This window comes from Pleurodeles waltl, chromosome 1_1, assembly GCF_031143425.1.
Source record: "Pleurodeles waltl isolate 20211129_DDA chromosome 1_1, aPleWal1.hap1.20221129, whole genome shotgun sequence".
Taxonomy (NCBI): Eukaryota; Metazoa; Chordata; class Amphibia; order Caudata; family Salamandridae; genus Pleurodeles; species Pleurodeles waltl.
In genome coordinates, this window is record NC_090436.1 from 944,348,593 (window position 1) to 944,369,349 (window position 20,757).

At 44.7% G+C, this 20,757-nt stretch overlaps 1 protein-coding gene across 1 annotated transcript in view; it reads right to left on the reverse strand.

The window, feature by feature from the left end:
• Window positions 1-2,844: 2,844 nt before the first annotated feature.
• LOC138289570 (alcohol dehydrogenase 1-like) overlaps window positions 2,845-20,757 on the reverse strand; it is a 259,702-nt gene continuing 241,789 nt past the window's right edge. The window contains exon 9 of the mRNA XM_069230185.1: window positions 2,845-3,083. Coding sequence (XP_069086286.1) covers window positions 3,077-3,083 — 7 coding nt within the window. The 3' untranslated portion in view covers window positions 2,845-3,076. The remainder of the gene's footprint in view (window positions 3,084-20,757) is intronic.

Consider the following 20,757-nt stretch of genomic DNA (forward strand, 5'->3'; position numbering starts at 1 on the left):
GCGTCCTGAAGATCTATGCGAACCAACCAGTCGTTGTGGAGAAGGATGTCTCTGAGATGGAGAATAGTTTCCATCTTGAAGTGTTGGTACACTACGAAGTTGTTGAACTCCTTTAGGTTTATAACCGGTTGATGTTTCTTGTTTTTCTTTTGAACAAGAAAGATATTGCTGAGAAACCCATAAGTGTCGAAGGGCACTTCTTCGATAGCCTGTTTTGATAGTAGACTTTGTATTTCGTCTTGAATGAGCTGAGCTTGCTCGCGGGAAAAGAGAAGAGGACGAGGAAGGAAGGGTTGACAATGGGTCTGATAAAGGCCTATGCAATAGCCCTGAACGGTTTGAATTACCCAAGGGTCGGAGCCAAACATTTAGACACGAAGCTATTCTGCCTCCTACTGGAACTGAAAGTTCTTACCTGCAAGGTGTTCTCCTTTGGCTCTGTAACCCCTGTTACGGCTGCCGCGGAATCTGCGGGGATAGAATTGGGGTTTGTATCCCTGGTATACTTCAAGTTGGTTGCTCTGAGAGTAGGAGCCTCTGTTGAGGGGTTGACCCCTTGTTGAGAAGCGGCCGGCAAAACGTCTCCTTCCTTTGCCGGCCCTTCCAAAAACCCGATTGGAAACAATTCTTTTAATTGAAGAATGGGCTTTATCCAGGGAGTTAAAAGTAGAGACGTACTTGCTCATCTCTTTTATAAAAGAGTCCCCAAAAAGAAGACCATCAGCGTTAAGGCCTTCCTCCTTGGAAGCCAGAGAGCTGAGTTTTGGACCAATTCTGAGGAGGAGGCTTTTGCGGCGTTCCTGAGAAATGTAAGAATTGGCATTCCCCAACATACAAATCGCTCTTTGAGCCCAATTCGATAGGGTCTCCGGATCCACTTGAGAGCCCTCAATTTTTGCTTCTTCCGCATGGTCAAAAATCCTGGTGAGGGGACCCACCAGGTCCAGGAGCCTGTCTTGACAATTAGACCAGGCACGGTCCACTCCTTTTTTGGGGTCCTTCCCGAATTTAGTGAAGAAGAGAAGCATATTGGGATCAATAGCAGGGGTATCAGTGACTTTGCAGGGAAGGGAGGGGCGAGGGCATTCCGATTTTAATTTATTTCTGGAGAGTTTATCCAGGGGGGGACGAAGATAAAAAGAAACATAGTCCGACACATGGTCGGAGGGGAACCACTCTGCGGAATTGGGGTGATGGATAGAAGTGGGGTCAAACATGGGGTCGCCAATAGGGTCCACCAGGTCTTCGGACACTAAGTGGGGGGAGTATTCATGAGGAGACATTTTTCGCCTTTTCTCCGGAGGCCCATCAAAATAATCATTGTTTAATGTGTCTTGTGAGACATCATCCCCATCACTATCCGTGTCCCGTAAATGAAGAATATTAAGGGGTGAGGAGGGGAGCCCCGAGGATGTCGCCTCTCGGGTTGGAGGCCCACATTTTTTAGAAACGCCTTTTGAAGTCTCCTGGGATTGAGACACACGTTTCTTACCTCTTAATAGAGGGTTCACCTTGGGTGCGTTAAGGATTTTAGAGATAGAGGCTTCCACATTTTTTTAAATGTCCAACATGGACACTGAAACAGCATGTTGGACTGAATCCTTGATAAAGGATTTCAAATTATCTTTAATAGTTTGGGTTTGGTCATCTTCCGACATAATGGGGGAAAAAAAGGGAATACTAGTGGAGAAAAAATGGTTAAAACCAATAAGTAAGCCTGAAAAACAAAGAAAAATTAACTCCTAAGGTTAAACGTTATTAAAATTAAAGGGGGGAGAGTACCTGAAGGAAACACACTTGAATAACAAAGCGTGTAAAATGGCTGAAGAAACTCTACAGGAACGCGTTCCTGATAGAAGTCAATCGAGCGTGTAAAGCTTAACACGCTGCCGGTCGTTTTCTTGAAGATGAAAGGAAAAGAAATACAAACGCTCGTAAAATCAGTCGAGCGTGAAGGGAGCGAAGCACACGCTGAGAAGCGTGTGAGGAATGCTTAGAATGCCGTTAAGGGAGGCGCAGCTGTTAGAACGTTAATCGAACATTCTGACAGCCGGCCTGTAAGCGCAAAGCAGCGCAAATGAAGCGCGTGAGCGCGTTTAAAATAATACAATCAATTTGGCAAACGGAGAAGGAATAAATAACAATATACACAATGACATAACCATAGAAGTTGTAAAAACATGTAAATAAACACTTATAATTCAATAAAAACATATATATGCGAGCAGAGTACTTATCTTGACTGCGAGCAGCAAGAAAAGAGGGCTTGATGCTCTCAGTCAAGATAGTTATTATAGGGCTCGTTGTGTGATTGGTGAGCCCATTGTGACATAGTTTTGTAGTTTCTTTTCCCAGGGATTCTGGGATTTGTAGTTCTTGGCTGCTGTTGAAATAAAGCTTGAAAAGAATAGCATAATATGAGCCTCCTGTCTTGTAATTAAATCACTATCTAATAGCTATGGTAGGACTCCCACCCTAAGCCTCCCCCCCTTCTGTCCTCCCCACTCTCCTTAGCTTGGAGCATGCAATGTGTGCTGTGTTATAAAAACAGATACATTACTTTACTTCATAAGTCAGATGCACCTGTGAAAGGAGAGCGTACCTTTTAATTCTGCTTTGCTTTGCAGAATGATCTGACCTTTGGACTAAACCTGAGAAAAATGTCTGGACAACAGGACAGTCCTGTGAAAATCAGAACTATCCGGGATGTAAGGTAGCCCTACCTAAGTCTGACATTTCCCTGTTTTCAGCGTGACTGTGTGTTGTTAATTTTCCTTGACTGAAAAATTTCCTAGCTAGCGAGAAGGAAAGCTTCAAATCTGTTTAGGACACGGATGCGAGGATTATTCATTTTCCTCTTCACTTTATTGTCACAGCTGCCTTCAAAGAACTTATCAGTAACCAAGAAAAACATTAACACTACATGCCCCATGAGACCAGAGGGGAGAGTCTCCATAGCAACCATTGTCCAATCCATAAACAGACCACTGTATATCTGTGTGTGACGTCCCATCCTGTTCCTTCTTTTCACTGGAGGAAGTTAACCACCAACGTCCACTCTAATCCCATTGTCTGATCATTGTCTGAAATATAAAGGGGTAAGTCTTATTTCACATTCTCAACTGAAAGCATAATGTGCATTCAAGACCATATTATAAGAAACAATTATGGTCATAGCAGTTTACGTGTAATGGCAAGGAACACATAAAGTATGAGTAAGGCATTTGTTCAAATTTATCACATTTTGAAACTTCACATTAGCTACCATTTCATTGATATGATGAAGCACTTGCAATCTTAAGATAGTAATGTGCTTGGACAGTCATACTTCCTGCAGTAAAGTCCTGGGGTGGGGGGATTATCCATGAAATCTCTGGGTGGGATAATTCTCACCTCTGTGTCCTTAATAGAACTGAAACCTTCCTTCTTGCTAGCTCGGAAATTTTTCATTCCATGTCAGGACCGGTGGCAAGGATTATGCATGTTCAAAGCCTACTTACTAGCAGGGTAGCAGCATCGGAAATGGGTTTAAAATAGAATTTCTTGAAGCTCTATTCAGATGATGAATCTGCCACATTTATTATGTCTTCCAGCCTTCCACATACCTGAATAGCTTTGGATGCCATAACTGCCCTTGTAGAGTGAGCACCAAGTCTCCTCATCGATTCCAGCTTCTGCCATAACTCAAAGTACCAATCTGGCAATGGAAGAAGAAACCGCTTTAAACAGTCTGTTAATAGCTATCAGCAATAATTTCTCACCTGCTGGTCTTGAATCGCTTGTCATTTCCTTGTATGCCTTCCTGCAACGTACCTCACACAACTTAGGGTTATCTGTAGCAGTAGGAGAGGGTACCGACCTGGTACTCTTCTTCATTCTCCTGGAGATTGTAAATGTTATCCCATCTTTAGTGAAGTCCCTGGCTGAGATAATCCAGGGCTCTCACATCTGAAACCCTATTGCATGAGATGAGGCATAGTAAGGTGGCCATTTTCGCAGATAACTCTTTCCTGGACAAATACTGGTTGTCCTGCCAGCTTATAAGGAGCCGCAATACCAAATTTTCATCCCACATGTCTGAGTATCTAGATTCCGGCCGTCTCCTGAGCCTAATCCCTTTCTTGAGTTTACAAACCCAAGGATGTTCCCCTACAGTCATGTTGTCAATGGTGTTGTGACCGTACTGTACGCTGGACCTGGTTGGGCCATCTTGGCTAGAAAGTTCAGTATGTGTGTAATTTCTACCCCCATGGGATTTAACTGCTTCTCCAGACACCAACGATGCCATCATCTCCAGGCCAAATGGTATCTCTTGGAGGTGCTCACGGCCCATGCTCAGTGGATAAGTGCTGAAGCTTCCTGTGTGATATGGATGTACTTCCAGCGTCTCCAGAAACCCTTGATGCAATAGGGGTTAGATGGCCCTGGAGTACTAGAGAGTGAAGCTGTCCCTCAGTATGGATGGGAACGAGGGTAGAGCAATCTGGAGATCCCAAGAGAGTTCCATCAAAGGAGGAAACCATGCATGAGATCTCCAGATCGGTGTTATCAGAATCAACAATGCTCTCTGTCTCAGAGCCTGAGCCGCTACTCGGGGAATCATCATAAAGGATGGGAAGGCATATGGGCTGCTCTTTCACTAATCCTGTAGGAAAGCACCCACTACTTTGGCTTCCGCGTCCAGTCGCCAACTCACGAATCCTTGAAGTTGCCGGTCAAATCTGGATGCGAAGAGATCCAGGTCGCACAGGCCCCATCTGTTCATGGGGGCTAGAATGGTGTCACGGTCCAGTTGCCAGTCGCTGCCGTCCACAAAGTTCCTGGAATTCCAGTCCGCGCTCATGTTGCTGATACCTAAGAGGTACTCCGCTGTCAACAAGATCTGTCTCTGGAGACAGAGTGCTGCCAGAAATCCTCTGTGAGGTTTGACAAGATCTTCAACCTCGACCCCCCAATTGGTTGACGTATTGGACAGCTGAGATGTTGTCCATCTTCAGAAGTACACAGCAGGACACCCTGTCCTTGGTGAGGAAATTTATTGCAAAGGACCCCGCCAAGAGCTGATGTGGAGATTCAGCTCCTCCTCCGACCATCTGACTCCCATGGAGATTTCACCGCTTCTGGTGCCCCAGCCCTGGTGGCTGGCATCTGATACTATTACCAAGTCTGGTGTCCCAAAGGTCGCTCGGCCATTCCACGCTTCCATGTTGTCCAACCACCAATGGAGCTCCTTTCTGGCTTCCGTAGATAGAGATATTAGTTCTGAGTAAGCCAGGCCCTTCCCAAGGTGGCTCACTTTCAGTCTCTGTAGGGGTCTGTAGTGCAGTGGTTCCAGGAATATGGCCTGAATCGAAGATGAAGGGAGTCCCAGTATCCTGGCGAGTTGTCTCAAGGAAATTCTGTCCCTTCTCAGGACCGTCCAAATTTCTTTCTTATTCTTGGCAATCTTGGAACTGGGAGGCTCAGTGTAGCCTCGATCGAGTTGATGAGGAACCCCAGGAATGTCATCCTTTGATACAAAGTCAGATTTGACTTCTCTCTGTTGATGACAAACCCAGATCTTGCAACAGCGCAATAGTTATGTTCAAAATGTAAATGAGGTAGGATCGAGACTGATCCATCAGAAGGATGTCATCTAAGTAAATTATCATTCTTACCCCTCTGGTGCGAAGGGTCTTCACCACCGGACGTGGTAGCTTGGTAAAGCACCACGTGGTCGATGAGTGGCCGAAGGGTAGAGTGGCGTAGGTTGGCAGGAAAGCATTGAGGGAATCCTCAGCAGTGTTTTCCTCACACACTCTTAGGCATGTAAGAGTGCACGCCGAGCTGCTCTGACAGGTCGCGGTGCGCCTGACAGATCGCCTGTCGGGGAGAAAGAGTGCCATCTGGAGGACCCGCATGGTACTATGGACGTGCTTCCAGACCTTCAACATGTGCCTACGGATGACATTTCTGCTATAAAATGTATTCAAGCAATAGGTAACCATCTCATTGACCCAACAGTCACTATTTTCTCAGCGCCGGAGCTCGCCAAACAGATTATGGAGAGAAAGAATCTTCTGACAGCCTGGATTATTGAGGGGGTCCTCTATAAAGGCGAACAATATCCATCTCCGCTATTAGATTTATAACATTCGAAAATGCCTAAGGGCGCGTGGTCAGTCCTGCATGGAGCACAGGCTGCCATCCATCCTAGTAGGGTCACAGAAGAAATGACCAGCGAAATGAGAGCACACCAGTCCCCTTTGAGAGTTCAAATATGGAAGGAAAAGACTAGTTTTTAAGTCAGAGACCTTAACCTGACTGGAAATGGTTACCGCTGGCATTGTCCAAAGGAGCAACTCGCAAAAGCTGAATAGCTAAGGAACAATCCCCACAAGGGGCATTGAACATCTGCTCATGGAATATAGGTGGCCTACTGGCAAAGTTCGAGGACCCAGCATTAATCCAATTCTTTAGCTCATTCGACATTATACTCCTATAGGAATCCTGGGCTAAGGAATTGTTAGACTTTTCATCCTTGGCGTGGTCTCCCTTAACTTTTTGCCTCTGTTCCCCAGGTTGTTGATGGGTGCTAGACTCTGATTTTATTGTTTTTGTTACTCTGGGCACTTTACCACTGCTAACCAGTGCTAAAGTGCAAGTGCTCCTGTTTAAAATGTGTACGTAATTGATTCTCCATGATTGGCATATTTGTTTTACTGTTAACTCCCTAGTAAGGTGCACTAGAGGTGCCCAGGGCCTGTAAATCAAATGTTACTAGTGGGCCTGCAGCACTGGTTGTGCCACCCACACAAGTAACCCTGTAATCATGTCTCACACCTGCCACTGCAGTGTCTGTGTGTATTTTTACTCTGTAAATTCGACTTGGCAAGTGTACCCACTTGCCAGGCCTAAACCTTCCCTTTTCTTACATGTAAGGCACCGCTAAGTTAGGCCCTAGGTAGCCCCAAGGGCAGGGTGCAGTGTATGGATAAGGTAGGACATATAGTAATGTGGTTTATATGTCCTGACAGTGAAATACTGCCAACTTCGTTTTTCACTGTTGCAAGGCCTGTCTCTCTCATAGGATAACATGGGGGCTACCTTTAAATATGATTAAAGTGTAGATTCCCCTAGAGAGTAGATGGACATGTGGAGTTTGGGGTCCCTGAACTCACAATTTAAAAATACATCTTTTAGTAAAGTTGATTTTAAGATTGTGCGTTTGAAAATGCCACTTTTAGAAAGTGAGCATTTTCTTGCTTAAACCATTCTGTGACTCTGCCGTGTTTGTGGATTCCCTGTCTGGGTCAGTTTGACAGTTGGGTTGTTTTTCACCTCACACCAGACAGTGACACAAAGGGGGCTGGGGTGTAACCTGCATTTCCTGATTAGCCATCTCTGCTAGGAGGGAGGGGTGGAGTGGGCACTCTCATCTGAAAGGACTGTGCCTGCCTCTGACAATGCCGGCTCCAACCCCCTGCTGTGTGTCTGATGACTTGCCTGGGCAAGGCAGGATTTCACAAGTAGGTGTGAGTCCCCTTTGAAGAAAGGTGACTTCAAAGACTAAAATGGGTATAAGAAGGGCACCCAAATCTACAGACTTTAGAAACACTTCTGGAACCAAGAGGAACCTCTGCCTGGAGAAGAGCTGATAGCTGAGGAAGAAGTCCTGCCCTGCCTGTGACTGTGCTTTGTGGAGCTTTCCTGCAGTGCTGCTTCTGCCAGAGTAAGAGGGCAAAGACTGGACTTTGTGTGCCTTCCATCTTGTGAAGAAATCTCCAAGGGCTTGAGTTAGAGCTTGCCTCCTGTTGTTTGAAGTCTCAGGGACAGCAAATACTTCTCTCTGCCAGCACCTGGAGTCTCTTTAGAGACTCCTGCTCTGACAAGTGGTGCCCTATCCAGTCCCTGGGCCCTTGAAAGGAAAGCTGGTGGAAATCCAAGGAAATCGACTTCGGACGACTCCGGACCGACGCCGCTGCTGAATCCGGTAACGCCGCCTGCACCTGACGCCGTGACCTTCGCTGGACCGCGACACTCTTCGCAGGCCCGTCGCCGCAGCAGCCCCGCTGAAGTCCGCGACTCCGTGGAAGTCGCCGCACCACGTCGTGACCGACGCCGCTTGAAGTGCACGGATTCAACGTTTCGCACAGACGCCGCGATTCCTGACTTCGCGCCTCGGCTTGTTTTCACTCTTTACCAAAGGTACTGTACTTGGGGGTCTACACGACTCCGTGTCCGGCGCCGCTGGTGTCGGCTTGTTGGGAACGACTCCGTCACGACGCCGTGTTAACATCTCATTGAAGCATTTTTGTTTCTAAGCGCTATTTTTGAGTTTAATCTTTAAAAATTCATAACTTGACTTGTGTATGTCGGATTTTTGTCGTTTTGGTCTTGTTTTGTTTAGATAAATATTTCCTATTTTTCTAAACTGGTGTTGTGTCATTTTGTAGTGTTTTCATTGAGTTACTGTATGTGGTGGTACAAATACTTTACACCTAGCGCTCTGAGGTTAAGCCTACTGCTCTGCCAAGCTACCAAGGGGGTAAGCAGGGGTTAGCTGAAGGTGATTCTCTTTTACCCTGACTAGAGTGAGGGTCCTTGCTTTAACAGGGGGTAACCTGACTGTCAACCAAAGACCCCATTTCTAACAGGAATCAATACCGTTAATAGGATTTATGGAATACTTCAGTCCAGCTACAAAAACTAATAGATCTGGCAGGGCGAAGGGAGGCCTAGCAATTTATGTCAGCACGAGTATTCTCATGAAGATCACAGAGCATAATGAGGAAGATCTACCATTTTAACTAGTAAGGCTTGATGACTGGGGAAAGAATATACAGGAACCATTGATTTTAGTCAATATATACATCAATCCGAAAAAGAAAACAGTTGAAGCTAACAATTTACTAAACCAATTGTTAAAGAGAACAAGCACAGTATACTCGGCACACTGGCTAATTTCAGGTGATTTTAATCTTTATCTATTCCATAACCCTGGTGAAGATCATATTCAAACAGTAGCAACGGTGCCTGGCCAAACTCTCCCAACAAAAAGTAGGAAAGATAAGTTAGGGGACAAGTTCATATGCATCTGTGAATCTGAAAGCCTCTTCGTGCTAAATGGTCGGAAGTCGGCCGACATCCCGCCTGCATGGACAAGATCCTCCGGGAAAACAGTTTTTCACCTTGACTACACACTGGTAAATCCTGCTCTGTATACATTAGTGAGTGACTTTAGAATCTTGGACCGTGTGGAAAGTGACCACAAGCCGCAGATAATCAGGATTCGATCTTCACCACACAAGCCAGAGGAAGCGGTTTTCCTGAACGGGGTGATTGGTACTAAAAACCTGAAGCGACTGAAATGGTCATGTAATACCATCGAAAGTCAAGCAGAAGAGGCTCTACTAAGGCTAGAATTCATGGCTATGTGTCTGGCAAATTTGCCAACGGTCTGGGAGAACTTTGCTAATGACCTTATAAATCAAGACAACTCAGGAAATGTTTCAGGATGAAAGCCGAAGTAGGCAGACTGCTAAGGCAACTGCGCAAATTCCCAGAAAATGGATCACCACTAGCGGTCCTGCGAGAGTAAAGGAAACTGCTCCAAAGGGAACTATAGTCCTTTAAAAAACATCAGCAGGAGTTCTTTTGGGCAAGGTAACACTATGCATCTAAATCATTTGACTCCAAAAGATTCTGGAAACTTATTAACTCCATTGACAAGGGTCCTAAGGCAGCTAACAACGCCAATATAACAGAGAAAGCCTGGGTGTGCTACTTAAAGTCATAATTAAGGGAGCTGCCCACCAGAGAAGGGGTGCCAACTCAGGGGCTCCCCAATAATTGGGAATTTGACATCCCGAATACATTGAAGATCACGGCAGCAGAATTAACAAAAATCTTCGGGAAATCGCGAACTGACTGCACACCTGGCCCAAATGGCTGACCGCAAGCGCTGTTTAAAGGTACAACAGAAAGATGGGCTGACTTCCTGGCCGTATTGTTTCATCATGTGCTTGCAACAGGAACTGTTCCGGCAACCTGGAGAGGTTCTATAATTCACCCATATATAAGGGAGGGAATGCTGCTTCGCCAAGTAATTACAGATTCATTGCCCTCTTAGACGTTGATCTCAAGTACTTTTCGACCTGCCTGTTACAACATTTATAGACATGGATTGCAGATAACAACATACTGCCCTTAAATCAAAGCGGCTTTACTAAGTATCAAGGAACATTAACGAACCTTATGGCACTAGGTCGGATTATCAACAGTACCTGTGCTTTGTTGATTTTAAAGCTGCTTTTGATTGTGTCCCCCGTTGCAAACTATGGGAGAAACTACAGCAATGGGGGTTACCAGCAATCATTTTAAATGCCATTAAACTGATTTACTCAGACACATGGGTGAAGGTTAGACTGGGGGGAGACTCACATCTATCTAGGGCAGTTAAAACAACAGTTGGTGTAAAAGAAGGTTGTATATTGGCACCAAACATTTCAATCTGTATATAGCAGATCTTTCAACCAAGTTAAATGGTCAATCAGCCCACTCCCTGTCTCTTGGTGGCCAACAACTATCTAACATGCAATATGTAGATGATCTATTATTGCTAAGTAACACCAGAATTGGCATGCAAAAACTGCTAAATAATTTAAAGGAGTATGCAAGAACAAACAAATTAGAAATTAACCACAGCAAATATAAAATGATTGCTCTCAATCGTAGACCCACTAGCCACTGAACGGGAAGACCCCAGGGTAAGTAAGCTCGTACAGATACTTAGGAGTCATGATAGATGCTAGAGGCAATTACGCGCCTCAAAAAGAAGCGATAAAAAATAAGGCACACAGACTGGGTCACGCTTTTGGCACACTTGCAAACTCAATCTGTGGGGATGCTCTGAATCCATTGACAGCCATAATGAGAGCAAAACTACCTCCAACCGTCACCTATGGGGCTTAAATAATGAGGGGGATGGAGGAAGCTCTCCTGGCTAAACTTCTTGCAAAAGCCTACAAGTGTGTCTTTCAGTTACCAAGACATGCTTCCCCAGCGCAGGTCAGACTGGAATTTATGTTGGTTAAGCAGACGCTGGTTCGACCTGCAGCATATATTAAATGTTGTTATAAACTGAGCCACACACCAAAAGGGACGCTGGCTAATCTAGTAGGTCAGGAAATAATCTAGAAAGAGGTAATAGCAATTACAAAAAGCATAACTCTTTTGAACTTAGGCGATGTATGGGATCAGTCGCTTCCTACCCTGGCTTTCAACAAAGCAGTGAATAAATCAAATAAATTATACAGCTGGCTAGAAGACAGGGAAGTTGTGGCTAAAAGGTTGCATGGTTGGTTGATTCTCAATTCATATAAAACTCTCAAAGAATCACCACTTATGGCTGCCCCGTATTCAGTGAAAATCAAACAACGCTTTCTAAAGCTAAGCCTGGGTGAAGTCCCAACACTAGACCTCATGCCAAAATGGAAAAAGGGGCCGCTAGTAGACACTCACGAGTGCCGCCTGTGTCATCTGGTGGTAGAAATCCGAGTGCATGTGGTCTGCATTTGCCCAGTTTGGCCGCTGAAAAAAGAGGTTTATTGAAAAAAGAATTAAACATATTAGGGGTCAGAACATGCAGACAAGCTTTAACTGAAGCATTTAATCCACGAAACACTTTACTGAACATAAGGCTTGTTCAATTTCTGGAAATTTTTATCTCCAAAATTTCATGTGCCAAAATAGTGTTTGGAATGCCACCAATGGAAACAAAATCCACCAATGATGAACAAACAGGTTTAAAAAAAAGGAAGGGCTCTTAGGTAACATTGTGCGCTTTTAGCCAACACTGTAATTAAGCTGTGTACCAGTAACTGGAGTTGAGGGGGCAAACTTGTAGTATGTGTTAAATTATTTTATATCACAATGTTATTGTACTATTAACGTTTTACTGCACCAATATTGTTCTGCTTAATTTGATGTTGAAAAGTATTTTTATGGTTTTAATTAACTAATAAAATAATCATTCATTCTATGGACGTGCTTGGGTAGAAGTATACCCGCAAGCAGAACAGCAAACAGGAAACAATCTATACTAGATATATATTTATAAGTGGTGGCGATAATGAAGAACAGTCAGTAACAGCAATAATTCAATACATGCAAAGCAGGTAAGCGTGTAAAAGAATGCAGTGACTTAACTGATTAGCAAACAAGAAGAAGAAAGAGGAAAGGACATCACACACTTATATACAATGGACTGTTTATCGATTGGACAATGGTTGCCATGGGGACTTCACTCTCAGGGCTCACAGGACATGTAGTGTTAAGGTTTTTCTTGGTTACTGATATGTTCTTTGCAGTCTGCTGTGACAATAAAGTACAGAGCCAAATGCATAATCCTTGCCTCCGGTCCTGACGTAGAATTAACCTTTGCATTATGCATTACTCTATTTACTTTATCTTTGCTCCAAGGGTTCCTCTTGACAGCACTTTTTTTCCTGCATGCCCCCTGTTCGCTATGCATTTCAATGACATTTCACTGTTTACATTTGTCTAATCTTTAGGATGCTCAGCGTATTTGACCAAGCAATCACTTTCCTTGATTCAGCACCATTACGCGCCATGTTCCTCTGCTATGTACATATTTTTTGACTCCTTGCTCAGGGTATACTACTTGTCACTTGGGCACTTACGTGTCCCATGATACTGCCACTTTTTCATAATAGAGGGAGAGCCTCCTAGCCCACACCCTATTTGCCTGCCATAATTCTGGTTTGTTCGTTCACCTGAATGTGCGCCCTTTGTGTTTGACGGAGTTTTGCACTACCTCTGGACTGTTGAGGATTACAGTTTCTCCCTCCTTTCAATTTTGATAATTTCTTCACTTCTTGAGGTTTTCTTGGGTCTTTCTCTTCAATCTTTGGGCACTACATACCCACCGCATGTGGTTGCAATATAAACTTTTTGCATGGGATTTTTACTTATTGATGATGGACTGCGTCTCTTCTCTATTTGGTTAACTGAGATTCTCATACACTATGGGGGTCATTCTGACCCTGGTGGTAAAATCCGCCAGGGCCAACGACCGCGGGAGCACCGCCAACAGGCTGGCGGTGCTCCCTTGGGCATTCTGACCGCAGCGGTACAGCCGCGGTCAGAAACGGAAAACCGGCGGTGTACCGCCGGTTTTCCGCTGCCCTGGGGAATCCTCCATGGCGGCGCAGCTTGCTGCGCCGCCATGGGGATTCCGACCGCCATCCTGTTCCTGGCGGTTTTGGCCGCCAGGCACAGGATGGCGGTATGGGGTGTCGTGGGGCCCCTGGGGGCCCCTGCAGTGCCCATGCCAATGGCATGGGCACTGCAGGGGCCCCGGTAACAGGGCCCCACAAAGATTTTCAGTGTCTGCCATGCAGACACTGAAAATCGCGACGGGTGCAACTGCACCCGTCACACCCCTTCCACTCCGCCGGCTCCATTCGGAGCCGGCATCCTCATGGAAGGGGGTTTCCCGCTGGGCTGGCGGGCGGCCTTCTGGCGGTCGCCCGCCATCCCAGCGGGAAACTCAGAATTACCGCGGCGGTCTTTTGACCGTGCAGCGGTATTCTGCCGGCGGGACTTTGGCGGGCGGCCTCCGCCGCCCGCCAAAGTCAGAATGACCCCCTATGTTCTTCCACATTCTCTAGTCTATGGGTCACACCTTTTGGATTATATTACATTATTGACAGTTTTCTTGTTTTATTGAATCGACAGCCTTGAAAAAGCCGTCTTTGACGAAACACGTGCCAGCTGTCTTCTTAAGTTGGATTTTGTAATGAACTGTCTTCAAAACTGAAACTGGAACCATCGTTGCACTGGTTAATTTCACCAACAAATTGGATCTGCTAGATCAGCAGACCATCAACAGACCTTATGTGCCCTGAGTGTATTTGTATGTTTCATTAATACATGGAAATGCTTAGCACATGTAAATAAGATTAAGGCACACAGTAAATATAATAATGACAAATATGAGTATATGATTGCACATTTGTGATGTTTAAAGGATGAAGTCTAAATTCAGCTACTCCCATCCCCGTCTGATGGTGATGTTAGCCATCGCAATCAACACACAGGAATATTATCAGATGAGATCAAATCAAAACCTTGAGATTTTCAACAGTTTTCATCTGGTGTTTTCCAAGTGTTTCATTCCATCATAGAATCTACACTGACTTTTCTCTAACACCACATCCTTTCTAGTCTTCCTTAATCCTTTTACAATCTGCTCTTTCTTCCTTTCCTGGTACACCTGTACCCCTTAAAAATGATAAACAGGCAAATCACACAAATTACATTAATGGTACGAAATCTCAAAATGTGGCTCAATAGTCCCCTTCTCAAGTTTCCAAAACATTTGCCTACTCCAGCAAATCAGTTTCCAATTGCTTCCCAAGCACTTGTAGCTTCCAATTCCTTTAAGTCAGTAATGTTCTTAATGTATTTCATTATCTCCTCACGCTTAACAGGTTTATTGATGCAGCACTGCTGAAGTTTCAGCATCTTACAAACTCCGCCTTCCTTCGCGAGAAGGATGTCAAATGGAAGGCGTTTCTGCATTGCCAGAGACCTTATAGCTATCATTTCAGTGTCAACAACTAATAATGAACAAGCTGTACTAGTTGCTAACTTATCAACCATAGTGGACAACGTCCTAATTTTGAGATCATTCAAAATCACTCCTACAGATGGAATTACTGCACCAAATAAATCTCCAACTTTTTCTTTATCACTACTGCTTTGCTTAGTCCTACCTCGTGATTCCCACACAGGATCATTCCAATGTTCTCCAAGAATTAAAGGATCTTGTTCTCCCATAAATAAAAGCAAAAAAAAAACATAGTTGTCCTTTGTGTTACAAATCTAAAGTTAGTGCATCCGTTGTCCCTGATCCTTGGTGTTTTAGCTCTTCCTCAGCCCACTTTCCTTTATATATTTGGTCCCATTCTGGTTTCTCCTGTGCATCTATTGCTCTCTCCCTGTCTTCTATTCATCAAGAAATGTCCTCTCTCTCGATTAAAGAACAAGTCAAATTGTGTGTATGAGCATAAGCTGTATCTAATGTCACAATAGTTTTAAAGAAACTATCCCCGTTCCCATCATTTTAGCATTGAGGTGGTGATTCAAATGCTGAAACATAAGAACTTTAGAGAGAACCAAATTTTACTTTGAGATATAATATTGGAAATGCTCTTTTCCATATAAATGACTACACGTAACACCATATGTAAGTTGAATATGGTGACAGGTAATCCCTTCCGCAGCTGACACAGGTAACTGCTTGCAGACATAACAATCCTTAGCATCCATAGTATCTTCACTTCAGGGAGAGGTGCTATCACATCATCAAGAGGACACTCCACTCTACAAGTGTGGGCTGCAAGAATCCAGGTGGGATGGTCTCCACACTTACGAGCAGCATTGGTAACGAGGAAGACCTGGAACAGCTCCTTCCACAAGGTTCAAAATATGTCTCCCAAACATGCTTCTTCACCAAGAACCATTCGCTGGGACTGAGGTCATGGCCCTGCTCCAAATGTAGAGAGTTGGTAGCAGCTTCAACCTGACTGGACACATAATGGACTTCATCAGCTAGTCACTTGCAATAGTCAAGAACCATTCCATCCGTAATGTTCACAAGTGCTTTTGCAGGCACTGCAGGCAAGATCAGCACTCGCCCCTTGGTTATCTCGTGTGGAGACAGTCCTGTTTGTCAATCAGGTATGCTGCAAAGACTCATTAACACAGGAAGCAAAGCCACTTTAGAGATGTTGATGCACACACTTTGGCCAACCTAGATTTCAACGTACTGGTCACCTGCTCCTCAGTACTTGAAGCTTCCAACTGGTAACTGCAGTATAATCTTTGCTCCACTTGTAATGCTGCTCACAATATTTTCAGGACCTCATTATTAAAATGAGTTCCTCTGTCTGACTCCAGCGAAGTCAGGAAACCGATTCTCGGCATTAGCTCCCTCAATAACAGCTTAACTCATGTGAGACTGTCATTTCTCCTGGTTGGGTAGGCTTCCACCCAACGCGAGAAGATACACACAATCACTAGGACATATCTCAGCCCTCTGCACACAGGCATTACGATATAGTCCAGTTGCATCCTGTTGAATAGCCCTCCTGATCCCTCTATATCGGTTAAAGTCACTGGTGTTCTTTTCTATACATTCATCTGGTGACACGCAACACATTTGTGACATAATTCTGCAGCCACCAATCTAAATCGAGGATTGAACTAATGCTGTTGGAACAGTCTGACCATTGCATTGCTCCCAACATGTGCAGGTCCATGTAAATGTCTAGCCACTGGGGACAGCAAGCTATCTGGTAACACTGGTCTTCCATCCACAGAAACCCATATGTCATCATCCCTCTTTACACAACCTGCTCTGGTCCTACTCTGCTGATCTGCTTCTGGCACTACTTCCTGCAACCTTTTCACTTCTTCCTAAGTATCAGTTGTGGACAACAAAGGGTTGCAGTTGGTCTCATTTTCACAATCATATACATATTCACCTTTTGAGTATTCGGGACCCATGAGCACAAAATCGCACAACTTCATCAGCATGTCGGTTGCCAACCGTCATGTAGTGATGACCACTTCGATGGGCCTAACGCTTTACAACTAACATTTTTGCAGGCAGCTATAATGCCTCAATCAATCTCATGACATGTCCCCATTACAAATTGGGGATCCGGATGATGTCATAAGACCCCTCTATGACCATAACTGTCTGAAATCAAGAACAATATCAAAGCCATACTATCTGTAAAAATAGCCACTCTCAGTTGTGCAAGAAACACAGCATGCTCTAGTAAGAGCAAGCAGTTCACCCATGTGTGCTGAAAACACCCCTTGAAGCCAGGGGGCTTCGACTACTCCAATAACTGTACAGACTGCTTAAGCAGCTCCCAGGGTTCCCTCATTGTCCGTTAGGCAGAACACCTCCACAAACATTATGTAATCAGACTCTGCCAGTGGCTAACCTTGTATATTTGTTCTTGGCTTGGTGCATAGTTCTGTGACATTGAGACAGGCATACTCCATTTTCACATCATCATTTGCATTCTCAGGGAGCGACATTAGAGTAGGAGCATTCAAAGAAGTACACTGTTTCAGGGTGACATTATCGGCAGCAGGTATGAGTTGTTCATATTTGGTCAAACAACTGTTTTTCAAGTGCTGAGTGCACATACGCATCAGCAGTATTTCATCAGAGTGGGGCACAAGAACAGTTAAAGGGTGCCTCATCACAATACTCTCACAACATTCTGTGCTGACACCTACTACCGCTAGAGCCTCAGGGCATCCAGGCAGTCCTGCGTCTACAGGGTGAAAAGTAGCAGAAAAGAAGGCCACAGGTCTTCATGCACTTCCACTCATCTGTGTAAGCACTGAGAGAGCACAGTCCTCCCTTTCACTACAGACAAGCATGAAAGGTTTATTTTAAGCAGGCATTTCCAGTGCCGGGGCACAACTGAGACTTTCTCTCAGGTCTAGGAAGACAATCAAGCAATCGTTATCGCATGAAATCGGATCCGACACGGCCTTTTGTGTCAGCCTCTGCAAAGGCGTGGCCACCAGGGAAAAGTTGGATACCCACTGTCGACAATAGCCCACCATTCCCAAGAACATCCTGACTTCTCTCTGGGTAAAGTGCGGATTCATTTAAAGAATTGCTGAGATTCTTTCCTACAACACTGTCACAGGGACACCGTAAGAAAGACTTGCAGCCAGGCGTTCCAATGTATATTGTCTTTATTAGTTAGTGTTATTATACTAATAGTTTATTGTTTTGTTCGTTTCCTTCTGTTTTGTTGGTTATGGTTTCTTTTCCCTGTTCTTCTTTGTGGGCTCATGAGGTGTTCATCTTCTTCTTTCTCTTCCTTCCAGATGGTGTCTCAGGAGGCGCATGGGGAAAAGAAGAAGGGAAAGAAAACTGTTGGTGGACCGGTAAGTGTTTTTCCTGCTTTTCCTAGGCTGTCTTGCTCTCTCCTTTTTTCCCCTTTTTTGACTTCCTCTTACTGTCTACGTTTTCTTATTCTTTGGTTCTAGTACAGTTCTCTGCTACTAGCTTTCCTTGTCTTCTTTCTTCTCAGCTATCTTCTATTCTTCTGGGTGTTTCCTGTCTCTCTCCCTGTTTCTGGGGTATCTTCTCTTACCCCTTTTCTAGCCTTTGCTCCTCTCAGGTTTCGTAGAAACCAAAATGAAATAAAAAAAATAAAAAATAAAAAATTGTTAAAAAAAAAAAAAATAAGAATCTGACATCATTCTGTCCTGTCTTTGTCTTGTAAATCTTTGGAATTGTCGCTATGCTGTGCTTGCTAGGCAAAACCCTTTTTGGCAATACCCCAAACTAAAGAAAAAAAAAAAAAACAACAATGAAGCAGAGCTAAACATTCAGCCGTCCTTGCCTCCTCCCGCTTCCCACCAGTTCTGAGGTTTTTATACAGTTGTCCTATTTAGGACCGCACCTGGCAGGGCCATGCTCTCCCCAGAGCGTGACCGGTTTGCTGGTCTTGCCGCCTCCTGTTCCTCCCCCTGCCTCTGGAACGGGGAATAGGCCATCGTCGTCGCGTTCCTCCTGCTGGGCCTGGGGTCTTCTCCATTGGTGCTGACTCGAACGGCACGTCGTTCTTGGCTGCGGTGTCCGCTGTGTTCCTCTCCTGGGCCGCCTCCCGATGTGTTCCTGCTGGTGCTTTCACTGCCTGCCGTCGACCTCCTAGTCCATTCTAATAGGGCCTTATAATGCCCACCCTCGCCCAGATATGCTGCCTGATTCGGTGGCACCGGCACTACATCTGGGTCAGGTACACCGGACGCGATGGTGCCCCTGGGACACTGCTGGGCCGGCTCAATGTCGGTCCGCCCGTCACAAACACCTTCCCTGCTCCTTTCTCAATGTGATGTCCAAGATACAGGACTTCGCTGTGACAATATTGTAACTTACTCTGGGACACATTATGTCCATTATCAGCCTAGTAGTTTAACGATGCAATTGTGTCTTGCTTATAAGTTTTGAGTACCCAATGCCACTAACAGGTCATCGATACACTGGACTAGGACAGAGTTACAGGACATTATTAGGGGCTCCAGGTTCTTCCTAAGGATCTGATTAAAGATCAGGGGACTTTTTGGATACCCCCTATGGGACTCAGCACATGCCAAACTCGGTTCTGGAACCGAAAAACAAAAGGGTACTGGCTGTCCCCATGCAAGGGTATAGAAAAGAATGGTTTGGGTGCCAAAGGACAACAGGGAACAATAATGTTATTAACCTTTCTCTTGCCCTGCCTGAAGCAGTACCTATCATTAGACTTCCGCAGGCCCATGATGGGTGAGTTACAAGGAGTCCCCATTATCTCTTTTGAGATGCCTTATTGTACCATTGCCTCAATCACTGAGGTAATCCCAGCAATCGTTTCATGAGTCAGATTGTCCTGAGGAGTGCTTAATATTCAGCCTGTGCACATTCTGTGGCTGTGCGGGGTTGTTAACATATGTCTACGTAAACCCTGAATTTTGAACCTGGTTCTCATTCTTTACTATGTTTGGATTAAGACGACATTCCCGCTTCCAGTGCCCTAACTTGTTACAACAATAACACAGATTTGATCTCTTCAATGTTGATACTTTTTTGCCGGTTCACATAGCATGGTTAAGATCCTACTACAATTTACAAATTCTTCATAAAGATAAGAACATTTTTCCAAAAGGTACTGCACACCGTGTACAGTCCTGCATCACACAGTTATGCCTTACTCCTCTGTGGATCCCAAACTTGTCCATGCCCTCCATGTTTCTTTCATAGCAGACTTTAGCTTTTGTATTCACACAAAACTGCTTTATGATTTAGGTTAGGACCTCCACTACCCCAACATTTTTCATAATAGCCCAAAATGTAACCTGATTTATGTAATCAGACACACAGCTTATATCCGTGAATGCCAGGTATACGCAGCCACTTTTGGCTCTTATATCTTTATTGATTAAAAGTGAAAGGTTTAAACATTGTTCCACTGTGCCTATACATTTTTGGAAACCATATTGTATCCCAATAATGATCTAATACTCCTTTGCCCAACCCTGTAAATGGGAAAAAATATTTCTCCCACCTGTCTTCAAAGTAGAGTACAGGAGGGAGATAGGCTGATAACGACATGGATCTGCCCGTTTGCCTTCTTTAAACATTGGTCCTAATATGGAATGGTTCCAAATGGGCAATGTGTCCGCTGTAGTCACTGCATTAAAAACATTTAACGGTGGTGCCTACAGGTCAATATTCCCCAAAAACAAGCCTAAGGGAACCCCGTCTGGGCCCGGAGCTTTTCCTTTCCTACTACGCCTGAGAAAATCACTCACTTCAGTGTTGATAAAGTCACACCTTCCAAAACCAGAGGTGTTTAACTGCTCACACATAGGGGTCCTACTGTCCATCTCTATCGGAGGGATAGAACAAATGTTGACAAATTGAAACACCCAGTAATCAGATGGAATATGTGTTTCGTTAATTGGGTCCCCCTTCCTCCCTAAAAAGGTACGTTAATCACCTTCCAGGAAGCGGAGCTGTCCCCCGTCTTGCTCGCATAGGTCAGTGCTTCCCAGGCCTCATAATTGATAATCTTTTTTCACCTAGCAATTGCCTGCCTGTAATTCTGACGAACGGTTTTAAATAAAACAGGGTCCCCCGGATGGCTATTAAGTACTCTCTGTAGGGCT